This window comes from Callospermophilus lateralis, chromosome 1 (assembly GCF_048772815.1).
Source record: "Callospermophilus lateralis isolate mCalLat2 chromosome 1, mCalLat2.hap1, whole genome shotgun sequence".
Classification (NCBI taxonomy): Eukaryota; Metazoa; Chordata; class Mammalia; order Rodentia; family Sciuridae; genus Callospermophilus; species Callospermophilus lateralis.
This window is the reverse complement of record NC_135305.1, coordinates 71,214,853-71,233,667: the sequence shown is the minus strand read 5'-3', so window position 1 is coordinate 71,233,667 and position 18,815 is coordinate 71,214,853. Positions and strand designations below refer to the sequence as shown.

Below are 18,815 nucleotides of genomic sequence, written 5' to 3'. Positions count from 1 at the left end.
CTCCTGCTCTTGAGGCCGATTGGCTGGGTCGCATGGGCGGAGCCAAAAAAGTCCCCCAATGAGCAGCTCCGTGGTCTGAAAGGGCAGGGAAACAGCCCAATGAGCATCACCGCAGAGGAGCCAATCAGCTAGATGTTGCTGGGGCCGCTGTGAGCCAATCATCAGCTGGCAGTCTGAAAGTTTGCTGGGGCCCCTTTGGCTGTGGCTCTCAACACCATAGAAAAGTTATTTGATTTTTACAACTTAGTGAGAGCAGTTTGAGAAATACTAACTCTACATTAATTTATGCATAAAAGTATTTAACCACAAAATTAATTGTGTAATTAAAAACATCAAATTTGAATAAAATGTCACAACACAAAACCTTTTCAAAAAGAGACATATTTTAATGATGAAAGATACCATTAGTAAAATTTTTCTGTATATAGCTTTTGTGATATTAAACATGTACTGTCATATATATATTTATATAGTTAAAATGATAAGAATACACTTTGTTTTAACATAAAAGAGCTATAAATTTAAAGTTTTTTTAAAAAGGAAAGTTCCGCTTAGAAAATGACACTTAGGAGTAATGGCACCTTGACTAGGGAATGAAAATAACAACATATATTTAAAGTCTTCTTAATATAAACCTCACTACAAATATCCAATTCTTTTGAAAACAATATATAGAAAAGAAAAAACCTCTAAGGCATTTTAAGGTACAAGTGTGGCTAATGGTTGCTGAATTATAAAATTTCCTACTTGACAAATTTTCCTAGATAGGACAAAACTTTTTCTATTTAAAAAGTTATATAAACCAGGAGAGCTAATATTGGACTATAACAAAAGTTTACTTTAGGTTATTTCAATATATTGACATAAGAAAATTCCTTTTAAAAAAGAATTTTAAGCCAATAGTAGGCATTAAAATTAGCCATTTGGTTGAGGTTAATTTTCTAGAGTCAAATAAACAAAAAAGCTCCCCTCCCTCCACACCACCATATAGCAATGGGACAACTGATCCCAACGTGCCCCTAATGTATGTTTGTTTGTTTTAACTAAGATTAGTTACCATCTGCTAGAATCCCAGCCCAGGAACCAGCCTGTGAAGGTGGGTGGCTCATGGCCCTGTTTTATGATGACAATTGGTGTCCTCTTATCTCTTCCAGAAGGGTCTGTCTCAAGATACATTTTAGCTAAAAAGATTATAAAGACATAAATGCAGTTAGTTTTGGTTGAACTAAAATAACTATAGAATGAAAATTCTTCCAGTACAAGCAATAGATTAAATTTTCATTGTCTTCAAGTAATCAAATATGAACCATTTCTTACTGATTTTTTTTCATCTGCCATGGAAAGCACCATTATAAAGTGTCATTATTGTCTGAAAGAATTTCAAACTTTATGGAATTATTTTATGGTGTAATTAAGGTACAGTATTACTCAAAAGAAAGTTTTTTTAAAAAATCTATATTATCAGTTATGGAGGTTTTACTATTTTCATAATAAAACAAGGGTTTAAGTGAATTTCACATTTTTAGAAATAATTATATTCTAAAGTAGGCAACAAAACATTTTCTTGTGCCTGTGCTGGAATTTTTCAGTTAAAAAAAATTCCATTGCTCCTTCGGTTTTAGGATGATGGCTAAGCTCCTTCTCTGCTTCAATATGGATTTGGGGAAGATGTGGTAATAAAGAACAGCCAGGTGCTTGGTGATAACCTTGCCAGGTTACTCCCATAATTGTCCTTGGAATCTAGCTTACCAGACTTCAGCGATTCTGACTTCTCGACTTCATTGGCATCTTTGCCAACCCAAATAAATATCTGAAAAATGAAACAATAACAATATGGACCAATTTTGGAGCATTGCCTGGGTGCCAGGCAATATGGACCAGTTTTGGAGCATTGCCTGGGTGCCAGGCACTATGCCAAGTCCTACACCACACACACACACACACACACACACACACACACACACACACTGCTCATTTTATCTGTGTGGCAGCCCCAGAAGTGAGGGAGGCGCGGTACAGGTGGGGGCTGAGAAAGTTCCATACTTCCCAGTGTTCACTCTCACCAGGAGACACCTAAATTTGTACCCTGCTAATTTGACTAGACTTCACACTCACATTTCATGTTTACATGGCATTTTCTAGTTTGTAAAGTGATCTTTCACGGAAACAACAGATTGGCTGGGGTTTGTGTATCCATCCCTTGAAGGGTAGAAGACAAGAAAACATCATCCCTATTTCCTAGGTGTAGGTCCAGGCTGCAGAGGACCACATGGAGAAAATTATTTGTGGAATTCCCCAGACTCTATTTAGGACTCTCTGACTTAAGTCTAGTGTTTTTCTCCTACAGTATTATGCCCTATTAAACTTTGGTAATGCACTATATTATTTAGTACCAAGGATTAAAAACTTCTACCCATTCATCTACCGAAGGGCATCTAGGTTGGTTCCATAGTTTAGCTATTGTGAATTGTGCTGCTATAAACCTGCTCTTCTGCCATGATGTTTTACTTCACCAGGGATTCACGGCAGGGTAGGCAGCCTACTTTGGACTGAACCTATGAAACTGCAAGCCAAAATAAACTTTTTATCCTTTAAAAAAAGGATTAAAAACTTCTTAATTATAACATTCATATATATATGAATGTTATAATTAAGAAGTTTTATATATATATGAGATCTGCATTATTATTATGTAAAATCTGTAATATATACAATCTGATACATATTCTTTTCTTTGCCAAATGTGTAGGTTGAGTATTTTAATGCTGAAAAATCCTTCTGAATTACCTTATACTTAAATCACTTTAAAATCACTTGCAAGCAGAGCAATTTTGGTAAAATTAAATTTTGGTTGTGTTCTAATTCATACACAAGTGTTGGAATATTTGTGTGCAGAGAACAGAACATATCACAACAGCATGGGAATTTAAATTAAAAGTATGATTTTTAATGAAATATAGTCAGAGGAAAATCTAGGACTAGACCCCCAATTCAATTATGGTCATTGTAGATCAAGAGGTAAAAGAATATTTTAACTGAGTGGCTTAGCCACTAGAAATAGACCTAACAGTAACAATTTCTTTCTTCTTTTATGAAACTTGATTTTTAACATACTTATTTTTCCATTCCATTATAGTTAGTTTACATAAAGATTTCTAAAAACTGTTGGATGTGGCATGTCGAATCACCATTAATTTTCTCCTAAATTAAGATATATAAAACAGTAATATATTTTACTGTTTGGATTCAAAACTATTCTATGCCTGCTTCTTCCTAAGAGGAGGGCTCCCCTATAACCTCTTGCCAAATTCCCACAGAAATTCTCAGTATTTGGCTTCCCCCATGGTATTATACTTATTATAATATTTATTAGTAAAATGAACACATGAATAAATCAGAAGTACCTTTCACAGTAAATGAAAAGTTGAGTTTTTTGCCTAAAGCTATAAAGCCAAAGATGATAGCTATGGAATTATTCCCACAGTAAAAACTCAATTTGCCCTGTGAATGTTGTTTTTTTGCCAAACTGTGTTGATTCTTTTCAATATCACCATTTCTCAAAGCAGGTTCTGTCAGTTCCCAACCATAAGTATATTCTCTTGATATGAACAAAATGTTACCTGTTCCCAAGCATCTAGCAACATGACATCATCTTCGGCTAAATCGTCCTGTGTGAACTCTCCTGGAACTTCTTCAATCTGAAATGTATGAAAAGCTTTATGACCAAACAGTAGGATCATTATTATCTAACATATTATGTTGGAGGGCAGTAAAAACTTTAGTAGATATTTTCTTCTTCTTTTTGGGTAACAAAGAAGTAAAGAATTATTCATCTGTTTAAACAGGTGTCACAAACTGATGGCACAGTTTGGCCAGTATGCGACTCCGTGCATTTGTATGCTTCCAGGAACAAGAATGCACACGTCAATCTGACCATAGATCTCTGTGTGAGCAGCTCTTCATGACAAGCTACGTCACAGATTTTGTTGCCTACTGAGTCTCTAAAAACATTGGATTTTAGGGTCTAGGTATTAAATTGCCTTTTGTTTTATAGGTCAAGACTTTTAATAAAAGTTAATAGATCTGGACATTTACTAAGTCAACCATTTTCAATAAGGCACATGCAAATTTTTATTATTTTTATTTTGAGGGGGTTAAATTGTATTCCCTATAGTTAACATCAAATGGTAATGGGTAGGATTAGTTTAATCCACCCATCACCATTATTAGTTCAGTATCTTTGGAGAATTTTGCACAAACCCTGATTCTTTGGGAGGCATAGTAGATTGGACTATGGTTCCTAATTCTTCACTCTTTTGCTCTGCCATTTGACTTCGCAGTGCAGTCAAACAGTTGGAGATGACTATTGCCTTGGCCATGTTGTATTAGCAAACATGACTCAGCAGGGGTTGTCTTATTTTCTTGGGCTCTGTCACAGGAAAAACTGGCATAAAACCAGACTGCAGCCCATAAGAGAACCTCCAGGAAGCTCAGCCTGGATAAACCCGACCCAGGCAACCTCCAGACTTCTCAGCATAATTCATGTTTGTTATACTCTGATAATATTTTGAGGTCCTTATTCAAAAAACAAGCAAAAAAAATCCTACAAACAATGATCATTTATAGAGAACAAGGGGTTTGTTTATGTGATCTTTTTACAGAATATTTACTAAGCACATAAGTTTTAAAAACCAAAACCTAACCTAGCCTGCACACTGCTGTGCCTGCAATCCTAGGGACTCTGGACTGAGGATGAAAAAGGGCTGGGGCTATAACTCAGTAGTATACTTAGTTCATCTCAAGTACTGAAGAAAAAGAAAAAAAAAAGAAAGAGACCATCTTACATATCACATGCTCTGTACCAGGCACTGTTCTAATTTTTTAAATGAAATAATTAACTTATTATTCACAGAATATTCACAACAACCACATGAAGTAGGTACTATGACTTTTTCCATTTAACAGATGAGAAAACACAACACAGAGGATAAGGAACTACCCTTACACACAATCTAGGAAATCTCACCAAATAAGTGAAATCAGGTAGATTGGTTCCAAAAATTGTGTTTTTAACCAATAGGTTCTGCCACCTTATGTGAATCTATTAACGCTTACTTTCTGATGGTAATTATAAGGTCAAACTCTTGTTAATAACAATTCTTTTCCTTAAACTATGAAGGGAGGAGAAGGGATTTCAAGGATCAAACAAGAAAATGAACAGATAGAAAGGTAAGATATATTTCTTAAGGAGGCTGATTCATAGTGGGGTAGGGAGAGGGAATGTGGGAGGAATAGATGAGCTCTAGATAGAGCAGAGGGGTTAGAGGGGAAGGGAGGGGGTATGGGGTTAGAAATGATGGTAGAATGTGATGGACATTATTATCCAAAGTATATGTATAAAGACACAAATTGGTGTGAGTATACTTTGTATACAACCAGAGATGAAAAACTGTGCTCTATATGTGGAATAAGAATTGTAATGCATTCCACTGTTGTATATAAATTTTTAAAAAAAGAAAAGAAAAAAAGAAATATATTAGATTGTCAAAAAAGGTAAAATATATTTCTCAAGAGGCTAACATATGCATATGATCAAAAAGAACAGAAAAATTAATAGATCTGTTATGGTTTAGATATAAGGTGTCCCCCAAAAGCTCATATGTAAGAAAATACAAGAATTTTCAGAACTGAAATGATTATATTATGAGAGGTGTGACCTAATTAGTGGAGGCAGGAATGCAGGGGGGTGTGGCCAGAGGAAGTAGGTTCCTAGGGGCATGCCTTTGAGGTTTATATTTTGTCCTTGGTGAGCATAGCTCTCTCATTCTGCTTAGAGATTGTCATGTCCTGAGCTTCTTTTCTTCTCCATACCCTTTCCCCAAGACGCTCTGCCACATCTTGGGTCCAGAGCTATGGAGTCAGCTAACCGTGGACTGAGCTCCCTGAAACTATGAGCCAAAATGAACTTTTCCTCCTCTAATTGTTCTTATCAGGTCTTTTGGTCAGAAAAAAAAAAAAAAAAAGCTGATTAAAGTAAGATTTAAAAAAAAAAATTTGACTGAGAACAAAGTCTAGATACTTATTTTTGTAAAATATATCTTCCTTGGAAATAAATATCAAATTTGTAGCAATATTAGCAAGTAATTCTAATAAAAATATAGAAACATATGCCCAAAAGAAGTTGTTTGGATGCAATATCTAGTTAATAGTCAAAACAACAAAATAGCAGATTTTTCTGATAACAAGTTTATAAAATATAGAAAATACAAGGATTTTTCTACAAGGCAGGAAATAAACTATGGAGCTCAGCAACTAAGTATTTATCACAATCCTCTATTAAATTTTTGATTTTTAGGTCAGTCAAGTCACATAATAAGCTGCCAGTGTGGTTTGTGCATGTACAGTTTAAGCAAAGCATCCTGTATCTAGCATCAAAGGCACCTGGGAAAGTACTCAGAAAACTGTGTGTGTGTGTGTGTGTGTGTGTGTGTGTGTGTGTGTGTGTGTTTTTTGAAAACAAAGCCTGTATTTACCAGGAAATGTTGAACAGAATTTGTAGATCAAATTTTATATGGAAAAAAGAATTCACGTTTTAAGTTTATACAAAAGTCCAGGGTGTCAGACAACAGAATTTTTCCAGTTAAATTGAGGTGAAGGGCTATAGAGTAGGATCATATTTCAGAGTTTAATATAAAATCAATCTTGATATGTCATGGATGGCATATTCACATTCTCCCCAAACTCATAGTTGAAGCCATAAACCCTAGTGGGATGGTAGTAGGAGGGGGGCCTTTGGGAGGTGGTGCAGCTGAGTTAAGGTCATGGGAGCAGAACCCCATGGTGACAATAGTGCCACGAGAAGAGAATAAGACTCAAGCCCACCCTCTTGGCCAAGTGAGAAGGCCAGGTAGCCCCCTCACCAGACAACAGGTCTGCAGGTACCTTGACCTCAGGTCCCTCTACCTTAGACTTCCCACCTCCAACACTGTGAGAAATAAATGCTTATTATTTAAATCACCCTGTCTGTGGTATTTTTGTTATAGCAACCTGAGCTAAGACGGTTACATAAATCCTTCTAATTTTACTTTTCGTTGCTTGGTATTCAAAGCTTGTGATTATACAACAAAACATTCCTAATATGTAGCTTTCTGTGATTTTGTCTGACGATCTTAGTATTTCCTTAATATTTTTTATTCATCCAACATTGAGAAAGCATTTATTCTCTTGGGAAACTGAAGTGCAAACCTTTTAGATAAGAGTTGACTGCTACCCACGGAAAGTATCTAATTATGAAATTGGCAAATCTAACCATTTACAATTCATACAGCAATTATTGAATGTGGACACAGATGCAAAATAGCTGATGCCTTTAAAAGCACCTTGACTTATACACTACTTTACAGTATTCTTAATGCTTTCACATCTACCACATCATTGACCCTTCAACTACCCTGGAGAGAGCAAAGATTATTGCAGGGAAGCTGAACCTAAGAAACACAGCTTTCACATGGCTGCAGAGCGTCAGAGCCAACACTGAATGCATCTCGATGCAGTTAGTTCTACCCCACTGCTTCTTAAAATACTTACAATGAATCTTCCAGTTTTGTTGGAGCAGCCATAAAGCCGAGGTGGGTGGTCTTCAGCCTGAGTTTCCAGCAGTGGTGAAGTCTGGTAGTCTTTTTTCCCTCCAAGGGAATTCCAGAATTCCTCTGTCAAAAACATACTGAGTTACCCAATACATATCCAGGGGCATATGGTTTGTGTTGTTTCATATTAACAATAATAATATCTCATCTTAATTTTAACTCTAAGACACTACTTAAGCTGGGTACCAGTGGCACACATCTGTAATCCCAGTGGCTCAGGTGGCTGAGGTAGGAGGATCATGAGTTCAAAGTCAGCCTCAGCAACTTAGCAATGCCCTAAGCAACTCTGCAAGACCCTATCTCTAAATAAATAAATAATATGTACACATTTATTTATTTGTTTGTTTATTTTTTAAAGGGCTGGGGATGTGGCTCAGTGGTGCTTAAGTGCCCCTGGGTACAATCCCCAATTTAAAAATAAAAAAGACTTTACTTAAATATACTAATTCTAAACCCTCTCTAATCATCAAAAAAAATGATGACTATTTATGAAAAGACTTTACTTAAATATACTAATTCTAAACCCTCTCTAATCATCAAAAAAATGATGACTATTTATGAAAAAAAGAGATTACCAAACATCCTAAATACAAATTCTGGCTACTGTCTTTGGCCCACAACACATACCTGGTTCCCTGCCTTCTTGAATGCTAGCAGTTTTGCACTTGAGGACATTTGCTACATACTCTGCTCCTTTCTCCTCCTCCTGGCTAGCACCTTTTCCAATCCAGATGTAGCCATTGTTGTTTTGAAGTTTCAGGACAAAAACATCATTGGAATTCAATGAATTTGCATCAACATCAACCTAGAGCATAAAGAAAAATACCACCATGATTCAAATTCATTGTTGATTCTCCAACAAACATTTCCTGAATTGTGACTGTGACAAACCATTTCCAGACTTCTGTCTTACCCTGGAAGATCAATTCAGGGCAGCAGTGCCACAATCCTATGGCATCAGTATCACTTTAATGCTCATCTGTCTTCAGACATTAGCACAGGTTCTAAGAATGACATCAGTCACACTTGCATGATAAGAATTAAGGGTTTGGCAAAGGCTGAATGTTCTCTTTGATATGTGGGTGCTAACTCTCAATAAGTTGCAGGGGTTGGTAGGGAAAAATAGAAGTACTTTTCATTAGATAGGGGAATAAAGGAAAGGGAGGGGGAATGGGAATAGAAAAGATAGTAGAATGAATCGGACATAATTACATTACCAGTGTAATTGTATATCATGTACAACCAGAAGAATGGGAAGTTATTACTCCATATATGTATAATATATCAAAATACATTCTGCTGTCATGTATAACTAATAAAAACAAATTAAAAAAAGAATTAAGGGCTTGGAAAAGTCACAATGATAATATTCAAATATATTGTGAGAACAAAGACAAGCTATAAGTGATGACTGGAAAGAGGGTATAGTATTCAAATGAGACACACAAAGCAAAGATGTTTCTTTCCCCAACTAAAGAGTAGTTTATCACATTACCAAGGAAAAACCTAAACACCATAGAACAAGGACAGGAGATTAATGTGGGGACAAAGAGAATACTACAGACTCACTAAAAAGTTCTTCAGACTCAGAAAAATTATAGCTCAAATTATAAATGACACTGGCATACCCCTTCATTCCAACCAAGAAGCTGTGGACAGTGCTTGGTTTCAGGCAGGTGGACAGAGTTCTGGTCCACATGGTCACAGAGCAACCAGAGGGGCCTGACTGGGCCCAAACTCTGGCCTAAGGGTGCAGCTCCAGGTTTGACCTCTGGGCAGGGACAGTGAACTTGCAGGGTCTTAGACTTGATAATGAGCATGCCTATGACCTGGTGGTTTTGCAACTCTGTGTCCATCTCGATGAGAAGCTATCTATGATACTGTGTAGCTTTGTCCCTGTGTATGACTTTCTGCACATGGTGGAGCTGAGTGTGATGAGTGATTCCAGGGAAATGAGGAAGAACCAGGAAGCAAGACTGAGGTGGAGCAGCCAAGAGTGCAGAGATCTCCAGGCCAAGTGCAGAGCATGTTTCAAGAAGGCAAGGGTGACTTGCTGTGCCAAAGGATGCTGCTTGCCCACCTCTGAACTGCCAGGGCAAGGTCAAGACTGCATGGAGAGATGGATTTCATCAGTTTGTCAGGACCCTGTACCTAGAAAGAACACTAGAGATACAAGGAAGGGCTGTTGGAGTTTCAAAGTCATGCCTCAGGGGTTGGTATTACCCAAGAAAGTGGTGATAGTCCTCTCCTAGTAGGAAAGAGGTCCTCTGGACCAAGCTCAAAGGAACCCATCAGATGTGGTGATGAAGAATTATAGGAACAGGGCTGGATTTCAGAACTTCTCCTCCATTTGTCTCCTTATTGGTACAGAGGAAAGAGCCAGGACATCAGAGATAAGGTGACAAGAGGCCCATGGCTAGACTGGTGTGAGACCAAGGAGAGAGATCTATATCTATGTTCAGAGAGCAATAGCCTGTAAGGAGATGAAGACAGAAAACCTTATAAAATGATGTTACTGAGGGGCTGGGAAGGCTGGTTTGAGAGTCTGCAAGGAAATAAGGCGATAAACCCTGAGTCACTGATGGTAAAGACCTGCCAGCTAGGAAAGAGACCAGGAGTGTAACACTGGAACATTCTGGTTGTCTCTTCCACCTGGAATCAACTGAGAATGCTGGTTGTGCCTAAATTGTTGATATTATAGATTTTAAAAAAATTAGTCATAACGGAATACATGCTGAGATCAATACAAGCCCAGCATTTCGACTATATGGCTGAGCGTGATCTCTGTGAAGAGGGCCAAGACTGAGCCCTGGCACACTCAGGTCCTTAGAGGTAAAGCTGGGGGAAACCCAGTCAAACCAGCCCTAGGAGGGAGGCTGGTAGGCATGGAAAAAATCATGGCAAGTGTGGCGATATAGACACTTAAGGGGAAAAAAGCGATCATTAAAACAGTAAAGATTCACTGTGGCAAATGCCAGTGGGAGGTTAAGAAAAATGAGATCAGAGAAGTGACCTTTGATGGTGACCAGAGGCAGGTCACTGTCAAGCTAGATAAAAACCACTTGGGTGGAGAGGTGGGAAGTGATGGGAGTGGCTTGAGAGAGAATAGGCAGAGACAGTGAGTGAGTGAAAACAACTTTCCCAGGATCAGTGCGCTCAGGAAGGAAAGAGGAACCATGAGGTAGTGGGGAAGATTAGGGTCAGATCAAGAAACAGCTTCTAAAGAAATTGTTTTTTAAGGCGTCTTAGAATTTCTAAGTAAACAATTCAGGATATAAGAATAAATTAGTGATAGAAAAGAGAAAGAAAATTATGGCCTACATTCAGGGTGAACTGGAAGTGTGATAAAGACATGGAGAGAAATCCAGGAAAGTTCCTAGGAAAGCAAGAAAGAGGAGATCCTTTATAGAAGCTGATGGTGTGGTGGTGGGGGCGGGAGAAACCTGGTTTTAGGCAAGAGCCATATTTTTTAATTCTATGTAATAATCATTTATTTATTTACTTATTAGCATGTCATTTTATAAAATATATGATCACCAATTTATGGATGACATTGATATTAATTTATAAAACTTATTTATATGTAAATTACTAATATAAAACTTAAATCTATTTCATAAACAGAAGGGAAAAAGAATGCATATGTACAGATGCAGATAGGTTGGTGACATTGGGGGGGAGTGTCGATAAGGTGATTCATTTGTGATGATATTTATGGTTGCTGTGAACTCTGAATCAAAGTGATCAGCAGAGATCAGAGGGTGCTGGAAATCTGGGAGAGAAGAAGAGGAGGATGTGAAAGATGAAGAGGTTCATGGATTTGGCTACGGGATGGGAGATTTGCTAGTATGGGCCTCTCAGGGTAAAGGATCATAGGACAGGAGATGGTTGTCAGAGATCAGATGACTGAAACAGATTTCTGAGGAGCCATAGTTATTGGCTGTGGTAGGATTTAGTACAGGAGCATGCAAGTGTGAAATGAAAAGGACCAAGGAAAAGATTATTGGAAGAGAGAAACCAAAGTAAAGGTGACAGAAAACAGCTGAAGCTATAGAAAATAAGAGGAAAGGACTGGTAGCTCAGTAGATGGCAGCACATGAGGGCAGAGGAAGGAGAAGCTGATAAAAAGCAAAGAAAGGAAAGAAAAAGGACAGGACCCTGTGCAGCCCCATCCCTGTAAGTGGCACTGGGGGCAAAGAGTTTCCACTTGAAAGGGGTATATGCGACTCGAAGTCCTCAGAGGACCACCACAGAGCAAGGTGAAGGGAAGGGAGGCTCAGAGATGTGGCAGGTGGAGGGACACAAGACTGACTGGGTTTTAAGGGCTCAGCTGAATGGCAGAGGGAAGGGCTGGGACACATTTCCACAGCACCGGGTCTGGGGATACGCAGGGCAGTTTAGGCGTGTTTTGGAGACTTGGATTTCAACAGTGACTGAGATAACTGGGATGTGAGGTGTGGTGGGATTGGTCCAAAGTGGCCAAGTTCACTTCCCACACTTGTTACACTTGTACAAACAAGAGCCTTCCCTCTCAAGTTTCCCCAGTGTGGTCAGTCTAACCATCACCACAACCCTTCCTCAGCCCTTTCAAGATGGAGCTTAGGTCGCCCCTGCCTGTGATAGCTTCATTTGGTATAATATTCTCCAAATCCATTTGTTGAACTTTGGTGCAGTTGAAAAAATGTGAGAAGCTCGGTGTCTGGAGTTTAACTTTTTACTCAATCCTCCTGCTTTTAGTGGTTTTTATTGTGCACAGTGGATTCATTATAGAAATGAAGAGAGTTTACTTGCTAATCATGTACAGGGTACTATTTGCAGATGGCTCAGGTGCACTGGGAAGTGCATAATCAGGGCATATTTTGCTGAACACATGACGTTACCTCCACAATTCTGGTGATAGATGCCAGGTTTCTCCGGACTTGAAAGAGGCGTGTAGGGGGTGCAGGTGCCTGCCCTCCTTTCTTTGATGTTCCATTCTTGTAAATAATGAGTGGCTTGTCTTTGAACAAACTCAGCAGGTGAGCAGGCTCTTTGCCTTGGGAGACTCTGACCTGGGTGGAGGGGGAATAAAAGAAATAGAATACAAAGTACAATGAAATAAGGTTCCATTTCTAAATGTGTTCTTATTTTCCTGTTTTGGGGGAAAAAAAAGGCAGGAGCAGAAGGAGTGATGACTAGTTATAAGCTTGTGACAATCCAGCAGGGATTCCAGGTTCACCTGGCAATGCTCTGTCACCTCAGACACCATGTCCCTGAAACACCTTCTGCTTTCAGAAAGCACGAAGATGAAGTTTGTTCATCTATGTCTCTAAAAGGGAGAAGGCAAAAACAACAAAATGCTGGCATCTGCAACCTTAAATAAAAATTACTCTTCTTCCAAGAGCACCAGCATTTTACAGTTATTTATGGATGTACTAGACTTGCACGTGTTTTGTATCTCATTCAGAAGGTTGAGATGTATGTTCAAATACTTCAAAGAAGGAGAAAGACAGAAAGTCACCCTTATTATTTCTGCATTCACATTTGTGTGAGATGAAACTGGCAAAAATAAACTGAACATATACTTTTTACTTACCTAGAGAAATGGCAAAAATAGATAATGCTCAATATCAACAACTTTTTTTTATTACATGAGGACTTTTCGAAATGAGAAAATTGAAGGAAATAAATGGTAAATAATTTGCTTGATTTTTACCTATTCAAATGGATTTAATTTCTTAAATAAACTATCGATGCATTTTTTTTTTTTTTTTTTTTTTACATAAAGAGCTTAAATACTGGTTCAGTCCACTACTTTTTCATTTCTTCTCCCCTGTGTTAAAAGAGAACCATCTCATTTCTCCTGGTCTTTTTCTAGAAGCCAGATGAATAGGTATCTCTAGGGAATACTGTAAATAATGGACTTCACAAATACATTTCAACTGGTAGACATTCAAATAAGAGAGTTGATTGGGAAAATATCTCATCAGTCACAGCCACTGAGCTTGGGACAGCGAGGAGGGCATACTTAAAACCATTTGCTTAGCATTTCAGGTGACGGTGAGAAAACTTCAATTTCCAACATAAAAGAAAGAGGGCCACTGAGTAAGGTCTGTGCTTTACTGTGAAAGGAGAATAAGAGAGAGATAAGGCAGATTAAAAAGATTTTTCAATAGTGTTAATATACTCTACAAAGGAATGTTTATTCAGCAACAGGACTTCAGTTTTTTAAACATTATTAAACTACTGCCATCTAGTGATGAAACTAAAAATTACCTTTTGGTTGTCAATTTTGGATTCGCCCAATTCAGGGAAATTCATTAATAGGTATGTCACATATTCCAGTATGAAATGTGGAACATGTGAGGCGTGATGCATATCTACAAATATATTTTTGAATAATTTGGCAAGGAGTTATTTAAAGATCAACTAAATGACGTAGATGACATCAGTTCTTAGCCAGAAATAATTTATTCAAAAAATGAAAATAATACTTCATAGGGAAGAGCTAAATGCACATAAAGAATTCAATCATCTTGTTAATAACAATTAGTAAGTTAATTTGCTAGAAAAACACTTAATATGCACTTTAAGTGGAGATCCATCTTGCTTTCTGAATTTGCTAACAAATACCAAGTGGGTAAAAAAAACAACTAAAAGACCAAGGCAGCCTTCCCACCTTAGATTTTATGTTCTAAAGTATGGGACTTACCTCTCTAACTTTTGCATTTAAAGAAGTAATCACGTGTTATAAAGAGCTGAAAACAAAACTTAACTCTTGTCTACACACAGAATCTTAGCTCACCTGACATGAGCCATGAGGAAGTTAAACAGACACACAGCCCTGCAAAGGGAACGTGATGTTATGCCATGTCAGTCAAGCCGACACCCACTCTCAGTCTGAAGCCCAGTGTGGATGACACTTTTCCCAGAAGATGGGAAGCAGACACCTTCCTAAAAACTGGCCAGAGAAAACAGTGGGGCAGGCAGAAAGCACTCAAGCAGCAATGAGCAGCTGCAGCTATAAAGAGAGGGAGGGAACAGGAACAAGACAGAGAGACTGCTCTCAAGCTAGTTTTGGAGTCAAGGGTCAAACAAGTGCCACTGCCAGGGTTGACAAGAGCACAGACAAACACCTTAGAACACTCTGGTGGGAAACAGGACCCTCTGAAGTCAGATTTCAGAATTAGGAATTAAATAGGCAAATACCAAAGAATTTCTCATGGTTACTAATAAGGGTCCTGCAAAAATAGCAGATCCTGCACCACAAATATAAGAGGATCGATAGAGCTTGAGAAAAGAGGAAAGAAGGTTGAACAGGCTGGAAACAGCCCCTTAGACATGGTGAGGAAATCTAGAATAAGACAGTGACATGAGTGACAAACTTTTATAATAATAAAAGCCAAATGTTACCTCTTCCCACTGCCTTCTTTCCATTTCAATTTTTCTCTCTCCACACACACTAACACAATTGTACTTATGTGGCATGGTCATTTTGAATTTGGGTCAATAAATTATTTTTTGTATGGAAAGAAATGCCCAAATAAAGAATCCACTTCTCAGGCTGGGGCTGTAGCTCAGTAGTAAAGCACTTGCCTCACATATGTGAGGCACTGGGTTCGATCCTTAGCACCACATAAAAATAAATAAAGATACTGTGTGTTCATATACAACTAAAAGCATATTTAAAAAAAAAGAATACACTTCTCTCCTCCCTCACACCAACTTTCTCCTTTCCTTCTCCTTCTCTTTTCTCTTAACCTCTTTTTTCTTCCCCTCACTCACTCTTGCCAATCCTTTTTCTTTCTCTCCCCTCCCATTTCTGTCCATCTCTTCCCCCTTTCTTGCACTTTCCCTTCACTTTTATGTGTTAACTTTAGTTCAGTCAAAACTCTGGTTATCTAATAGAAAAAAATAAGATGACTGGTGTCTTTCAAGTTTGACTGCAGTTTGCCTTTGTAAAACATAACTTATGCACTTTTCGGATTTGAGAGTATGTAAAATATTGTTCCTCTTTTTAGCCTATTAACTAGAACTAGTTACCTAGGCTTGCTCTATACTGTTGTATGTATTTTCTATTGCTTCTATAACCAATTGCCATTAACAAATTTATTATCTTACAGTTCAGGAGGTCAGAAATGAGTTATAGGCTAATTTAGTCTTGGGCTAAAATCTGGGAGCATCTCGTCACTAGGTTACAGTCAAACTATCACAGAGCTCTGCTACTTTCTGCAGGCTGGAAGAGTGAATCCACTTCCTTGCCTTTTCACAGCTTCTAGAGGTTACCCAGGGGGCCCCTTCCATGGTCAAAGCTAGCAACTGTGTTGAGCCTTTCTCATGATGCACCATCCCTGTAAATCTGCCAGTCTCCCTGTTCTACTCTTAAGAACCCTGGTGACTACTCTGTCCACCCCACCCTCATTAGCCCCAGACAACCTCCCTAGTTTTAAGTCAACTTATAAGCACCTGTAATACCATTTCCAATCTCAAGTCTCCTTTGTCTTACAATACAATGAATCCACAGGTTCTCAGGGTTAGGATGTGCATGTGTTGGGGGTATCCTTCTGTCTATAACTGTTAAGCAACAGCTGGAAGTGACATCGGGTGAAGAACAGTTTCAATGTCAAGTTACTGCCACTGTCATGTGGTATGATCTAAGATGCTTTGGGGCTCTTAAATCAGTTAATAGTTTTTTTGTTGTCTTTATTTTGCTTTTGTTTGCTCCCTCTGTTCCAGAATCTGAGAGAACTCCTATGGTAGGAGGGGAGAGACATTTATATTCAACATAAAAGGAAGTTAATATCAAGAAAATGTCAAATTCCCTTCCTAACATGGGAGGGGAGGCGCACCTAGAATTTGAACTAGCCAAACTTGAACCTGTATGAACTTTGGGAGTAAAAGCATCCCAACCTGCGTAGCCTGTCCTCCAAGAGACCGATCCAACTGGACCGTCAGGAACGCAGATGTCGTCAGCTCATCTCTTGTGGCATTTGCTCCCTGCCTAGAAGAATGAAAGCAAAATACATTACATGATCATTAAACTATATTTGTATTTAAGTTTTACAACCTTCTCATGTAGATATTCCAAGAAGACACGTAAGTTATTATGAAAGATCAAGAAACCAACTGAATTAATGACATGAGCTATCAAAATTATTGTGTTTGAAAGTACTAACACCAAGCCCTGAATTGTCCTGTGTGTTTTCTAGAACTATATATGTAGACATCTTTTATTATCACTTTAAAGGAACCTATTAAACATAGCCTTTCAATGTTAGCAATATCAATTTTCCATGAGCCCTTCTTAAGAAACGCCTCTGTGAGCCAGGAGCTTGAGTGGAGGGGTAGCAACTGCGCGAGGTGATGGTCCACAGCATGGAGGCTATTACGCACTAATTCTTCTTCACATCTGTAGCTTCCCAAGTCTTCACTCCCTGCTTTTGTTAAAAATAACTGCTTCACATTTTGTCTTTTATTCTGGAGGAAAAAAATTCAGCCAACTAATAGTATCATCCAATTTTTGTCTTCATTTGCTCTTTTTTTTTCCCTTTTGAGTATTTCAACCAGCAAACTTGAAAAATAACACCAAAATTTTGCTGACACTTTAACAAGTCCTCCACTAATTATCTTGAATTCCTTTTCCTGTTCCTGCCAAAACCCTATGTTCCCATACACACAGATTCATACTAACTTGCTTTATGGACCTATCACCCAGAAGGGCAAGTATTTCATTATAACCAGAACACAATTCAGTTGCCCTTTGTTTGTTATTTTTGCATTCTGTGTTCAGGGGGACAAAAGAAAGAAAGGAATCTACAAATTTTTGTATTCAGAAGTACATTTAATTCCAGTTTTCACCTTTTCATTCTGCCTCCTGGACTTAATGTATTATCTCCCTGTATCAAAATTACCACGTAAGCTCAAAAGTTGTTTAATTTGAAAGTCAGTCTTCAAGAGAACTGCTTATTTTCTAAATGCTTCCATATTACCTTTATGGAAGCTTTGAAGATCCACAAACCATACAATCTTTACAAATTTAAATATTTAGCATCCATGGTTTTAGATATTTAGCAAAGATGCTCAATATTTAGCAAAGATGCTCAAGTATGTTCAAACTTTAGATCTCAAAACATTCTCATTACATTACTGATGAGCACCTGTAATACCATTTCCAATCTCAAGTCTCCTTTGAGACTTTCCCACTCCTTCAAATGGGGAAGAAGAAAACCAGATGACAACCTCCATCTCATCTCGAGGGTAGAAACTATTCACAATGTGTGCATTCTCATTGTCTTCTTTTCCCTTTGAATCTTTTGCAGTATGTGCCAACCTGTCCTCCTCCTGAGTTCTCTATCTTCACTTCATTTACTTTAAAAGAAACCGTTATCCACTTATGCTCACACAAAAATCCTACGGGTCATCCTTGCCTCCATCTTCTCTGTTCCCTATAACCACTCTTTCTGAGACAAACTTCTTTCTTTTTTTTTTTAAAACCCTCCCCCAACTTTTTAAATTGGTGCATTATAGATATACATAGTGTTAGATATTAAAAATGAAAAACCCCAAGATAGTGTGGCGTGGGAAAAGGGAGTTAAAAAGAAAACCATACATTGATAGCTTTAATCTCTTTCAAGATAAATCCTTTTTAGATGCTGGCCACAGATGGGGAGAAAGTGTCCCATCAAACCTAGAATGATCGTCTCTGGGATGCTTTAATCTCTCTCAAGATAAATCCTCTCCAGGTGTTGGCCATAGACCCCCACAACCCCCAACCCCAAATTCCTAAGTGGCCAAATGGACACGCTCACTAAATCACCTTTCAGTATAACCTATATAAGCCCAAACTCCTCCTTTGGCCAGTGGCTCATTTTCCACCAGGAAAGTGGGTCCATCAGAGGTACCTCACCCTGTTTCTGCATACCCTGTCCCTGCATGAAACTTTGTTTCTGCATAAAAAGCTGAGATGATCCATGGAGTTTACGCTGGCCCAGTGCTAACACATACTCATGGGATTTGTTGTTACATATTCGTCCATGAACACAATAGAACAATATCATCTGGCTGGTATCGCTCCCAGCACTTTCCCTCTCCCTCCCCTCTTCCTACCCCTGGGTCCCTTTCCTCCACTGATCTCCCTTTGATTTCCACGATATACCCCCACATTTTTCTTTTCCTTTTCCTCTCTAGTCT

At 38.3% G+C, this 18,815-nt stretch overlaps 1 protein-coding gene across 1 annotated transcript in view; it reads right to left on the bottom strand.

Annotated features, from left to right (window-relative positions):
* Positions 1-552: 552 nt before the first annotated feature.
* Positions 553-18,815, bottom strand: part of Scin (scinderin) — a 75,145-nt gene continuing 56,882 nt past the window's right edge. Inside the window, exons 10-16 of the mRNA XM_076862918.2 lie at positions 16,536-16,626; positions 12,527-12,697; positions 8,274-8,451; positions 7,588-7,709; positions 3,621-3,698; positions 1,750-1,810; positions 553-1,181 (exon numbers count right to left, since the gene is read on the bottom strand). Of these exons, the coding sequence (XP_076719033.1) occupies positions 1,054-1,181; positions 1,750-1,810; positions 3,621-3,698; positions 7,588-7,709; positions 8,274-8,451; positions 12,527-12,697; positions 16,536-16,626 (829 nt within the window). The 3' untranslated portion in view covers positions 553-1,053. The remainder of the gene's footprint in view (positions 1,182-1,749; positions 1,811-3,620; positions 3,699-7,587; positions 7,710-8,273; positions 8,452-12,526; positions 12,698-16,535; positions 16,627-18,815) is intronic.